Below are 13079 nucleotides of genomic sequence, written 5' to 3'. Positions count from 1 at the left end.
AGCTAGAGATAAAATTATATCTCATCTCGAAACCTCTATCGAGGGACTTCCTCCTCCATCCCCACAATCAATCATCCACCTTCATATATTCGAATGTAACTATCTCCACATAAATCTCCACTTATAGATACAATTGCACTCAAGAAATATTTGATTTGATTTCATATGTACGAAACAAAACATCATAGAACAAGATAAAATTTTAAAGTATTAAATTAAACAATTTTTTTTTCAAATAATATTATTTTTATGCACAACAAAGATTCCTTCGCTATTTTGAAAAATTTGTACTTGAAACAGCTCAAACGGGTAGGGGTTCTCTCCAGTGAGAATTTCACTGGATTTCCTCCAGTTTTAATCTCCACCCTTCAATATTTATATTTTTAAATTTTAATATTAATTGTTTTGATTTGAGTGGTGAAAATTCCACTGGACCTCTCACCTCATGGGAGAGGATCCAGTCCCAGCTCAAACAAGTTTTTGTTTCCTTTATGTCAGAAAAATATCCAAATGGTAATGGAATCGTGTGCGGCAGCCTGTAAACTCGCTGTCTCTCTCTGTCCATTATTACAACAATCGCACCCACATTCACAAACACGTGTCACAAACCGACCCAATAAACGGTCCAGTCCGGTCCAATAAGCCCGGTCTAATTTTTACAACGAAGCGAATCAACCGCAAATAGCACTTTTTCATTTCTACATACACTTCACGTACACTTCAATCCAATCTCTCTCTCTCTGAAACCGTGCAACGAATCTAGGTCGCTTTCATCGGAATCTCGCGTCGGAAACGACGCCGGAAATGGCGGATTTACCGGAGAATCGCCGGAACTCTTCTTCAAGTTCTTCTAGTTCCAGCGATAAATCGGTCAAACTCGAGCCTGAACCAGTTGCCGGAAACGGAAACACTAGCAAGGAAGTTGTGGATAGTATCGGTACCGTTTCCAACGGAGTTTCCGTTGTTAATAACGGTAGTAGTAGTTCTTCAAAATCAGGTTACTTCAATTCTCTCTATATATGGATTTTCTACTTTCTTGTGTTGAATTCATGATTTTATACTTTTAGTTAATCGAATTAGAAAAATAGATGTTGAAATAAGAAGTTATTGATTACTTTGAAAGTTGAATTATTTGAAAGGTGACTTACATTTTGCTATGGTTTTATGAGTGTTTTTTGTTGATGAAATGACATGAAATGAAAGTATGGACAACAAGAGAGTTTTAAGGGCGTGGAGAGTTATATTTGTCAATAGAAACAAAAAACAAAATTCAATTGAAGTGTAATGTTAAGTAGTTTTTTGATTTCTTGTCACATTTGTAAAAATAAATAATTGTCATTTTAGTGTATGTTAATTACTTTTAAGGCTCGAGGGATTCGCAGAGGATTACTCTCTGCAGTTGCGCGCATATACCTGATTTATGCAAGATAAAAAAATTACCTTTATTTATTTATTTATTTATTTTCTTTTCAATTTTACCCTCTAATTAATACTTCTTGCATCACTTTCACTTTAATATCTTTTCTACTTTACATTTATGGTAATGGTGAATGCATGAGTATTTGCTTGATAAGGTTAATTTGATATAATTGCTAATATTTTTTTCTTTATTTATAATTATAACATTTCCTTAATATATGTGTAATGGGCAAATGTTTCACTCATTTCGGGATGAAGGGAGTATATTATGTCTATGTCTAAGTTTCCTGTAACACATGTGCTTACTAAATTAGAACATTATTATTAGATATAATCCCAAAGTTGTAGGATAAATCTCATAAGTTTTGCTGTCGAAGTGTGTTGATGACCTCACGTGATAAATCCTACACTAGGGCTTATGTCCCCTCTGTCTCCCAAGTGTTTGTAGCGCTAATGTAGTCCCCTTCACCAAAAGAAAAACACTTATATCAGTTTCTGTCATACCCATGGCTTGACGCAGTTAGTCTTCACTTTTAATTATTTTCCTGAACTGAAGTCAACACCCATGTATCTTCATTCCGGCTCCGCAATATAAAAAATATTGAAGAATTCAATACTAAGGAGAAGTACTAGTCTATCCCTTATGTACAAATTGATTGTAGGGAATAGGTAACCATAACTATAGCAGGTGATGAAGATGAACAACTAGATTTCCTCATTTGTTTTTTTTTTTTAACTATAAGCCGGGTTAATAACATGCAGGAATGTGTAAAGGGAATTTCAACTCACAACCATAAGATCTGTGTGATGTTGTATATACGACTAAATATTGGGAGGTAAAGAGCCAATATGATAGTAGCCCATTCTCATTGATATGAGAATGTTATGAGGGTGAGTGATTAAATATGTCAAGATAGGATTAGAAGTATAATCATTAGAGAGAAAATTGTAGTAGATTATAAAAAATGTTAGAGTCTCTTATTAGGTGGTGTGGGCTCATGTAGATGTATCATTAAGAAGAATTGACTTGATGGAGGATAATACATTAGTTAGTGACAGGGGGAGCCTCAGAAAAACTATTGGTCAAACTATTAAGAGAGATTTTGTAGGAAAATGATCTTCTAGGAAAATGATCTTCATTTGGAGTATCCAAACCCAAGTTTTATATATATCTAAACCTTCCATGTTTAGACGAACTTCCATCATTATCCAATACCCGTTATTCAATCACCATTGGATGAAAAATATTCAAGGTTATACTCAATTATTTTATCTATAATTTTCTTCTTGGGGACCGGGATTGACTGCAGTCAGCAATTTGCTGCAGTCACGCGTATGTGGCCGTCCGATTGGTATTCGTATCACTTCCATTATAATGTATAACCATGTTCACTAATTATATAAGCTTCTACACATTTTAATATTATTTGCTGCAGTGGTATCATGCCATTTTGATTCTTTATTTGATAAGTACCTAATTTTAGCTCTAACTTTGATGGTATTGTTTTCTCCCTGTATTTAGGCATTCCTAGCAGGGGGTTGCCCAAAGTGACCACATTGCCGGTAGATATAACCCATGGAGATAAATCGGAGTCAAGTCCAAGTAAGTTTAAGTTGGAAAGGTCAAAAACAGAGAGGCAGAGACATCTAAGGCCAGAGGATGCAGCACAAATTTTTAATGACAAACTTCCTGTACAGGAAAAGGTACATAATGTTCATCTATGTTGTTTCTTAGCTTTTTGTTTCTGTTATGTCTGTGGAATCATATGTATATGATGTCATTGGTTCCCTAAAAGTTTTAAATATTTATATGTTTGTTGGTAATGAGGAATATTTTGTTCCCCAAAAGAAAGGAAAATTTCTCTGGCTATGGTTTGGATGGGGGAGATATGGTTAGGAAAATGAGGTGTGGGAAGATTTCAAGTAAACCTCATCTGTGCTTGGGAGTTTCCGAAAAATGGGGGATTTTGATAAGGTACTGAATGCATAAAAAGATGTAATGCTGCTTGGTCAAGGGGTTGAGAGACCTCTAATACTAAAATAGCATTGTAGGAAAAAGAAATAAGAAACAGTTGGCATGCCGCATGCTTGTCTCAGAGAGTTAGATGCATTAGTGACATGCTAAGAAGTTCACATCGAAAGAGAGGCGAGATCAGGAGGGGATGTGCTTGAGCATATTAGGGGGAACTTGGCGAGCATATATTGCTTGTATGGGGGAACATTTTCTCCGTAGGGGCTATGAGAACCGGAAATCAGTGTAGGTATTGCTTTGGTATTGAATAATGCAGCCATTGGTGTTTTGTAGTTCATTCCTTCAGTACACACTCAATTGAATGCTATCCAAGATACAACAAATCTAACTATGCCATGAATCATTGAATCCTATGAATTCTAATGTTACTTGGGCAGTGGAACATTAATCATTAATTTCAAACACTCCCTCTGAAATCGATGAATAGGTATTTTCCATTCTGAGCTTTAAATTGTTCAAAATATGGGCTGCTTGCTTGACACTCTGTTGAGAATCTTTGCAACTTTTCCTTGTGAGGATACATATTGTAACACCCTAAATTTCCTCCATTAATAAGAATATAGTTTTGTGAATTATTGAATAAAAATACTTGAAAGTAATTCCAGATTTATATAAGCTGAAAGAAACTAAAATGATCTGAATTTGAGCTGAAGATTCAAATACAAGCTTGCATACATTTCAGTTAATAGTGCAAGTTCACACCAGTTGGGGGAATTGGAAAACTTGGACCTTTCGAGAGATTTAGCCTGTAATTATTAGAATTGGGATTGTGCCTAACTCAACCCTACAAAACCGGCTTGTAAGGTAAGGATTGCCCCCTCTTATAAATATTGCTTCAGACCATCTTTCATGCAATGTGGGACTCTTAACACCCCTGTCATGCCCAACACTGTTGGGCTTAGTGTGTGTATATGGATGGTGGGTGACCCGATAGCGGAAACCTGAAAGCAGGTGGCCCGACGGATCTTGGAGGATGATTTGATACCATATTAGATTGAGAGTAATAATAATGAAATTTGGTTTAGAATAATTGACTTAGGGCATAGAAGTGACATTGTTAATATTATTTTTTTCCGGTGTCGGGTGTAGAGTTGTCGAAGCCTAGGGAAACCCTAGATGCCGCAGCCAGAACAGAGCAGCTGTGCTTGCTACATGAACCCTTTCAAATCTCTCTCTCTCTCTCTCTCCCTCTCTCTCACAAGTCATATAAAGTGAAATCACTTATGTCAATCTAGACCTTTTTTTTTTTGGGATTAAATCTAGACCTACTTTAGGTAGAGGTAACCTTGCCCTTTCACTTCAAATCTTCCTTTGAATAATTTAGTCTCTTAAAGTGTCAGTTGGCTTTGCTCCATGGCAACTTCCTCCGATCCAACTTATCATTAAGAAATTAGAGTGGAAAAAAAGAAAAGACAAGAAAAATATTTCAAGGCTAGGATGCTAAACAAGTCTTAAATGTTAGCGTGTATTTAATATGGTTTTTATTCTCTCGCTTATAATTAATGGTTACCAAGTTAGAGTGAAGAGTTAGATAAAAATATAGAATTGTACTCTCACTATATCATTATTTATTTATATTCACACTCAAAATTTTGTCAAAATTAATTTAATTTAAATGATTTGTTAATAGACATGTTTTTTTATAATAAATTATTGCATTGTTTGATCGATGTAACATACCTCAAATTGTAGGTGAAAGATTTTGTTGAATTATTATATTACATCGTGCCTTATTTTTATTTTTTTGGTTTCCTCTGACCTTTATCAAAATCTTTATTTTTGTTTTTAATCAAATGTAGCTGGAATTTAATTTAATGTTTCCAACTGTGCAGCTTAGAATTTTGAACAGAATAGCTACTGTTAAAGATGACGGAACTGTAGAATTTGATGTTCCCATAGATGTTGAACCTGAGGCTCTTGGTGGTAGATCCAAACATGTAAATAATGTTATTGATGATTCACATTGTGCAACAGACCTTGATTACATCCCTCCGTTGAATATAGTAATGCTTATTGTTGGAACACGAGGAGATGTACAGCCATTTGTCGCAATAGGAAAACGCTTGCAGGTATAGTAATAGATGCCATTTATTATGTCTCAAGTTTCTGTTTTCACTGTTCATATTCTGCTCGTTGTTGGTACATGAGAATGAGATGCATGGTGTTTTGGTAAAATGGATGAGTGATTTTATGTGTAGACATTTTCTTAAGTCTAAAATTTCCAATTCTTATGTATAATATAGATTTAAAAGCATTTGTTAGATTTTATGTGGAGAGTTGGTCCTTGATGTGCTATCATAACCTATATGACCAATTGATAAATATTTTGATCCTTATTGCTTTGATTAGAACAAGGTGAGCCTGTAAATGGTTCACATGTGAATCCCAAAAGATTAGGACTCTTTTTTTTTAAGAAGAAAAAAAGATTAGGACTCTTGAAACCCAAGAAACACTTTGAAAAAATCACACAAACCAATGAAGCACATTGTACGTAGTTATTTTCATTTAATACTCTTATAAATTAAATTTATTCCATGTATACCCTTAGTTAATTACTCTTAATTCAACTAACTTACTTATTTTTAATATTCTCTCTCTCATATAAGAGCATCAGTGAAATTAAACATTTAAAACATTTGAAAATTGGTCAAAGTTTCTTATAAAAAGGACCAATTTTTTTTTTCAAAGTGTTCCTTATAAAAGGGACCAGAGGGAGTAGTCATTAGTTGGACTCTTGCGTGAATGAGTATTTTAGATATAAAACAATTCATTGGCATTCACATAATAATTTCATGCTTTTTAGAGAGTTGATCTTTGACAGTACATATATATATATATAGTTGTGTTTTCTTTTCTCTTTTGAAAAATGTTTTCACTTGAACTTCTAAACTAATAAAGTGAAAATAGACACGATAAACTTGTATTCCATTTTTGGTAATGCTCTTTCACCTGTCTCTGATATGTGTAGCTGATGTATTTTATGTTGTATGTTTAGTTAGCTTGGAGTTTCCCATTTTTTTGTCCTACAGAAGTTGTTACCTATACCTGCTCTGTTTTTATTGAATTATTACATTGTATTATTTGGTTATCCACCGACTAAAACACGTGATATGAAACACTTAGTTATGTTAATAATGAATAATGCTAATAACACACTCTCTAACATTCTAACACACTTTCTGCTATTGGTTGAAATTTATATGGGTCCCATGAAATAAAGTGTGTTGAGATGGGTGTGTGTTGCTAGCACTCCTCGTTAATAATTGTATTTAACTTATTATTGTATACAAAATTGATGTCCTTATTCGCATTTACGTGCAGGATTATGGCCATCGTGTTAGATTAGCAACACATTCAAACTTTAAGGAGTTTGTTTTAACAGCTGGCTTGGAGTTTTATCCGTTAGGGGGAGATCCGAAAGTCCTTGCCGGATGTATGTGCTATGTACCAACTGCGGTTTCTTGTTCTGGTGTTTGAGTGGCTTTAATGCATGGTTTTCTTCATTTCTTCTGTCCATAATACCTTCCAATCTGTTTTTGTTTGGGAAAGTGGTAGGAGAAGAAATTTCACATGTACAAAATTTCCTCGTTAGAAATAATCACTCCTGTGGTTGAGCAAATAAATAAGTGGCTTACTCGTCATCTGATCATTCCACTTTCCTAACTAATGTGTTACAGAAAATTGTTAGGAATATGTCTTGCATGACTTCAAAATGTGACGTGTATCGTGGATAAACTATATACTAAGTTCAGATCATGAAATTTTACATGTATCCTCCCTACTACTGCATTATTTGATTTTACTTTTACTTTTTATTGCTGGTGCAGATATGGTTAAAAATAAGGGCTTTCTGCCATCGGGACCCTCTGAGATACCTGTACAGAGAAATCAAATGAAAGAAATTATTAACTCTCTGCTTCCTGCCTGTAAAGAACCAGATATTGATTCTGGAGTCCTCTTTAAAGCAGATGCAATCATTGCCAATCCCCCAGCATATGGTATGCTTTCTTGTTACTTACATTTTTTATAATATGGTTAATTGAATTTGTGCATTTTTATTTAGTAACAATTTGATGTGCAACCGAATATTAAGATGCAATCAAACTTTTTCTCTTAGAAAACTTTTACATGATAGACTATTTTCTCATTACTCTATCTGAATTTTGAATTATTGTTTCTGATAATGTTTTCCTTCTTTCACATTTCTTGTTGGTTGATCTCATTTTTCTACTTTTATGATGACATTGAAAGATACTACTCTGTAATGCATATCATTGTTCTTGTTGCTGACACTGTTAAATACTCACAATAGGGCATACCCATGTCGCAGAGGCCTTAAAAATTCCAATTCATATTTTTTTCACAATGCCATGGACGTAAGTTTCATCTTGGTGATATTATCTTACTCTCACATTTTCCTTTAGTCTTTTGTTTGCTAATTTTCCTTTAGTCTTTCATAATTGATCTTATAGTTTCCCTTGTGATTGAAGTGCATTGTATGTATTTTATCTTTTTTACCCAGGCCAACAACTGAATTTCCACACCCTTTGTCTCGTGTAAAGCAACAGGCTGGTTATAGGGTGAGTTCATCAATTAAATCTGGTTCTTCCCGACCACCTAATTTGTTGCAACCGTGTTTGACTTATATTTGATTATTCATAACTCCAGCTTTCATATCAAATAGTTGACTCATTAATTTGGCTTGGAATACGAGACATGATTAATGATCTTAGAAAGAAAAAGTTGAAGCTACGACCAGTCACATATTTAAGTGGCTCACAAGGTTCCGAAACTGACATTCCTCACGCATATATATGGAGTCCTCATCTTGTTCCTAAACCAAAAGGTGACTTTCAATCCAAATCTTCATATTGTGTATTTGTAGTCATTGATGCATTCAATTCATTCATTGTTTTTTAATACATAAGATTAAATATAGAGTTTTTCATTATTTGTAATTTTAAAGTATGAAATTTATGTCATGATTATTTTGAAATTTTTTAACACTGACTGGGTTAACAGTAACAGTCATGCGGTCCGACCAGTGACCCATTTAACCAGTACCTTGACCGGGTCGATCACCGGTTCGGGTTTTAAAACTACGGAGTGATGTCCCTTGATTTTATAATCTCTCCTTTGTTCTTTTGTGCATGCCACTATTTTTAATGGTCTATGTGGCTAATAAAGATGGTGCTTAATAAATTATTCATATCTGTTGGAAAGTACCACCTATTTAGGAGAATATTTTCTATTCTGTTCTATTTGTATAGTTAATTTACTTAGTATCTTAGTCTCATCTTTCATGCAAATCATGTGTATCTGCCGTTAGTAAACTTATAAGGCTTGACAACCTTCACCTTATATTTTGTCAAAAAAAAAACCCTTCACCTTATATAAGTTAGTTTTGTGGACTTCAGTTATACTCAAAATCTATGTTGATATCAGAGTCTGTCCTAGATCTGTATTTGGCCAAGGTCATGTGAATCATTCCCACATTTGTCCATGCTTTAGAGGTTCAGTCTTGAGTGCAAGGGGGTATGTTGAAGTCCTTATTATTCCATCTGCATTAGTCTATGCTTCAGATGTTGATTGTCCCATATCAACCAGAGATTCTTTCTGGTATATAAATAGTCTCTCGTATATTTTTAATACAATTATTCAGATCATTTTACTTAGTGTTCAATATATTATTATTTTTATTTACAGACTGGGGACCAAAAATCGATGTAGTAGGGTTTTGCTTTCTTGATTTAGCATCAAACTACGAACCTCCCGAGGACCTTGTAAAATGGCTTGAAGACGGTGACAAGCCGATTTATATTGGGTTTGGTAGCCTGGTGAGTGTATTTATTTGCATCATGCATTTATCTTATCAATATGATTTCTATGTACTAATGCTGGATGTACCTTCCAAAACAGTGTAGCCAATAGCGCAGTGGCCCTAGCTGCTACAAGATACACAATAGTAGAGTGGTTTGTCGTAGCTGCCACAGCTTAGAATGAGATCGAAAATTCCAAAAATCCCTTTAGAATAAATAATCATCAAGGCTTTTTGGTTGGGGTATTTTGCAATTTAAAAACACCTAAACTGCTCTAGGGGTTCTCAATTTTCACTTTGTCTTACTTTGAGGACCAAATGTGGGATTATGGAAGATTTTAGTTCCAAGGGTAGATTGCTCTCTTTCTTTAAGGACCTTAGCTCCAAGGGTAGATTGGAATTCATTTCCTTCTACATTTTATCTTTCATTTTGCTATTGTAAGAGTTTTTGTTCCATTTTATCTTTCATTTCATATATTTGCATTTCCGGGTTCCAACATATATGAAGTATATAAATTTTATAAAACTTTCACTATAGTAGTCATCCAACTATAATGTTTTTGGGTTCAGTTATCCGGTATTGTGGATTGATAACACTGGTTCCAAACAAGCACGGAGAGACTGCTTCCTTCGTATGTCTCTTGCACAATTTCTTTGTCTATGTAACAAAAGACATTTCTATACTTTTTCATCCCATGGCTTCCTCTCTCTCTCTCTCTCTCTCTCTCTCTATACTTATATCTCATTTCCGTTACAGCCTGTTCAAGATCCAAAAAAGATGACACAAATAATTGTAGAAGCACTGGAGACCACGGGACAGAGAGGTATCATCAGTAAAGGATGGGGAGGTCTTGGGAATTGTAAGGATTTTTCTTATTCACGCTTTCATTTGAGTAGTCTATTACTTTTATGTTTCTTTAACAAAATGTTTTTTCCCAGTGACAGAACCAAAGGACTCTATATACTCGTTGGATAATATTCCACATGACTGGCTATTTTTACACTGCAAAGCAGTGGTAAGATCATCTAGTTCAATTCTCTTGGTTGAGCATTTTTTTCAAAAAGTTAAAATCTCATTTGGAGATAACAAACATCATAATTCTATCAAATTACGAAATTCTGCTATTTAAATTTTGTTTCAATTAGCACTGCAAATTCTTATTTCTTTTACCATTTTTTGTAGGTGCATCATGGAGGAGCAGGAACAACAGCTGCGGGGCTGAAAGCTGCTGTAAGAAATTAATTCCTTTTTGAACCCTTAGTAAATATCATATCATTTGGTTTTGCTTTTAATAACTGGTATCTTTTGTTGTAGTGCCCAACGACCATAGTTCCTTTTTTTGGTGATCAACCCTTTTGGGGTGAGAGAGTACATGATAGAGGAGTCGGCCCTCTACCTATCCCAGTTGACGAGTTTTCGCTTCCTAAGTTGATTGATGCCATAAATTTTATGCTAGATCCCAAGGTAAATGAAAAACTCATTTCTTTATACCTTTATGTTTATTAGCCAAACGAAAGGAGCTTGTGTGATGCTGAGGCTAGATTCCTTGTGTGATATGAATATTGCAAATTATTAATGCATCTTATTAACTACTGTATATGGTGTGTCCCACTAAAATACCAAGTGTGTTAAAGAGAGTGTTGCAACCACTCGTTTACATTGTACGGCCTCATAATTTTAGATGTAAAGAAGCAATCTCAATTTTTGTTGAATTCTTGCTTCGTTCTGTCGCTATACTACTTACAGGTAAAGGAGAACGCAATTGAACTCGCCAAGGCCATGGAAAATGAGGATGGGGTAACTGGAGCAGTGAAAGCATTTTTTAAGCAGCTTCCTCAAAAGAAACCTGAGTCTGATACAGAGCCATCTACATCTAGTTTTTTCTCTATATGTAAATGTTTTGGTTGTTCGTGATCCATTGCAAGCCGGTCAAACCCATTACCTTTTTTCAAGCTATATGTACATCCCCAGAGCACTCACTTGTCACATTGTCATGTTACTGCAAAATGCTTCTATTTAATTTGAGCTTCAATATGTATGTAAATTTTCTGTTGTGTGTATAATTGATTTTCTTGGTGCCTGTGTAATGATTTTGTTCTTTTTCTGTCTTGCACTAGACATGTATCAATTTTTCACCATGACCAGATACATGTGGTCTAATATCCCTGTGTTGATTAGAAATAAACGTATGCTAATTGGTGTTGGTTTTGTGATGTTGAGTTAGTTTTAAAAATTCACAATACTATTGGAAAAATCAGTCGAACTATAGATGATTTTTAAAGTGTTCATAAATAGTTACATGCTATATAAAATAGCACAGCACCTGGATAAACTATTTATATGAGTACAGTGGTTTAGATCAAGGCATGAAATTAACTGAACCGATTATAGCAGTTCGCGAACTGAACCTATTGTCCAGGCATAGTTCTCTAACTAGAACCGAACTACAATTAACCAAACCGAACTGTTAGTAACCGAATTGCACATGTTAGGAAAACATTGATAAACAAAAATGAAGGTAGATTTTTTTTGAACAAGCAAAAAATGAAGGTAGATTAAAACATTATATAATCTAAAAATAAGAAACACAATTATAGATATAAGAGGTTCATCGGTCTAATATGACAACCACAAGAATCTCAAATAACTAAATGAAAAATTCGATACAAAATTTTCCCTATAAATCCAGAAAATTTTCATTTGTAAGAAAAGATGTGATACAAATGTCAAACTAATAACACAACAGTTATATGTGATGGAGTAAATAATAAGAAAAACACAGGCTAAGAATCTTTTTATTCAAATAGATTAATCAACAATCAGTTCTCATCCCATAAATCTGCTTCATGCCTTGAGAAATTTCTTATAACCATTCATTCACCAGAAAACACACTGCCCACCAAGAAAAATTTGTGACCACTTGCATCTTTCTCAATCATTTCATTAATTCAAAACCCCACCTTTGCAAATTTTTGGATTCAATTGAAATGAAATAAAGGTTTAGTTCGTCATTAAAAATGGATTCATTAGTCAAAAAAATTATATTAACAGTTCGGCTGAAACAATAATAGTTCGGTTCTTTCAAATGGTTATTATGGTTCACTTCAATTTTCTGACTAAACTGAACCATGAACAGTCCTACACAACTCTATTTACCACACACACTTTAAATCAAAGGTGTGATTGTCTAATTATGTAGCTCTTTGAATCAAAGGTGTGATTAACTAATTGTGTAGCAGTAGTATACGACATTTGATTAATTATTTACTCATGTTTGGTTGCGTGATATTGACACTTTCTTTGCCTTTGATTGAGATATGGGAGCCTCAGCTTCCAATCACTTTCTCATATGATGGTTGTAAATGTAATGGGCCATCTAACAAAGATAATTACACAATATATCCTTATCGTTTTTAGCCATGTCGTAAATAAGAATAATTGGTTTCCAAGTCACAAGTGAAAAGGGAAATATTGTTGTACAAATATGTCTTGTTTCCATTTAGACATAAGTTCGATTTCCAATCGATATTACTTGAAAATTATGTCAGAAGAAATCAACTCCTTAAATGAATTTTAACTATCATAAGAGATTAGTCTATACAATTGTGGTGAGATGTCTAATAGCACTAATTTTTATTTTTTTTGAATTCAACTGTTGAATATTTTTATTTTCTATTGGTGCATACGAATTATAAACTTTATATATTAAATATAGTAGTATCATATCTACATATAATCCTACCCAATTTGTCTAGTTGCTTCATGCTATGAAAACGAAATTTCTACCTGTTTTCAAATAATAGCCGCCA

At 34.0% G+C, this 13079-nt stretch overlaps 1 protein-coding gene across 1 annotated transcript; it reads left to right on the top strand.

Moving 5' to 3' along the window:
- Positions 1 to 233: 233 nt before the first annotated feature.
- On the top strand, positions 234 to 11483 carry LOC123921830 (sterol 3-beta-glucosyltransferase UGT80A2). The gene is made up of 14 exons (XM_045974519.1): positions 234 to 997; positions 2942 to 3123; positions 5284 to 5520; positions 6773 to 6884; positions 7279 to 7449; positions 7764 to 7827; positions 7974 to 8031; positions 8120 to 8297; positions 9158 to 9288; positions 10027 to 10129; positions 10209 to 10285; positions 10453 to 10500; positions 10585 to 10734; positions 11017 to 11483. Exons 1-14 carry the CDS (start codon positions 805 to 807, stop codon positions 11182 to 11184), a joined length of 1872 nt encoding a protein of 623 aa, XP_045830475.1. The 5' UTR covers positions 234 to 804; the 3' UTR covers positions 11185 to 11483.
- The last annotated feature ends 1596 nt before the right edge of the window (positions 11484 to 13079 follow it).

This window comes from Trifolium pratense, linkage group LG4 (genome assembly GCF_020283565.1).
Source record: "Trifolium pratense cultivar HEN17-A07 linkage group LG4, ARS_RC_1.1, whole genome shotgun sequence".
Taxonomy (NCBI): Eukaryota; Viridiplantae; Streptophyta; class Magnoliopsida; order Fabales; family Fabaceae; genus Trifolium; species Trifolium pratense.
Note: the sequence above shows the minus strand (reverse complement) of the source record. Positions and strands in the feature narration are given on the sequence as shown.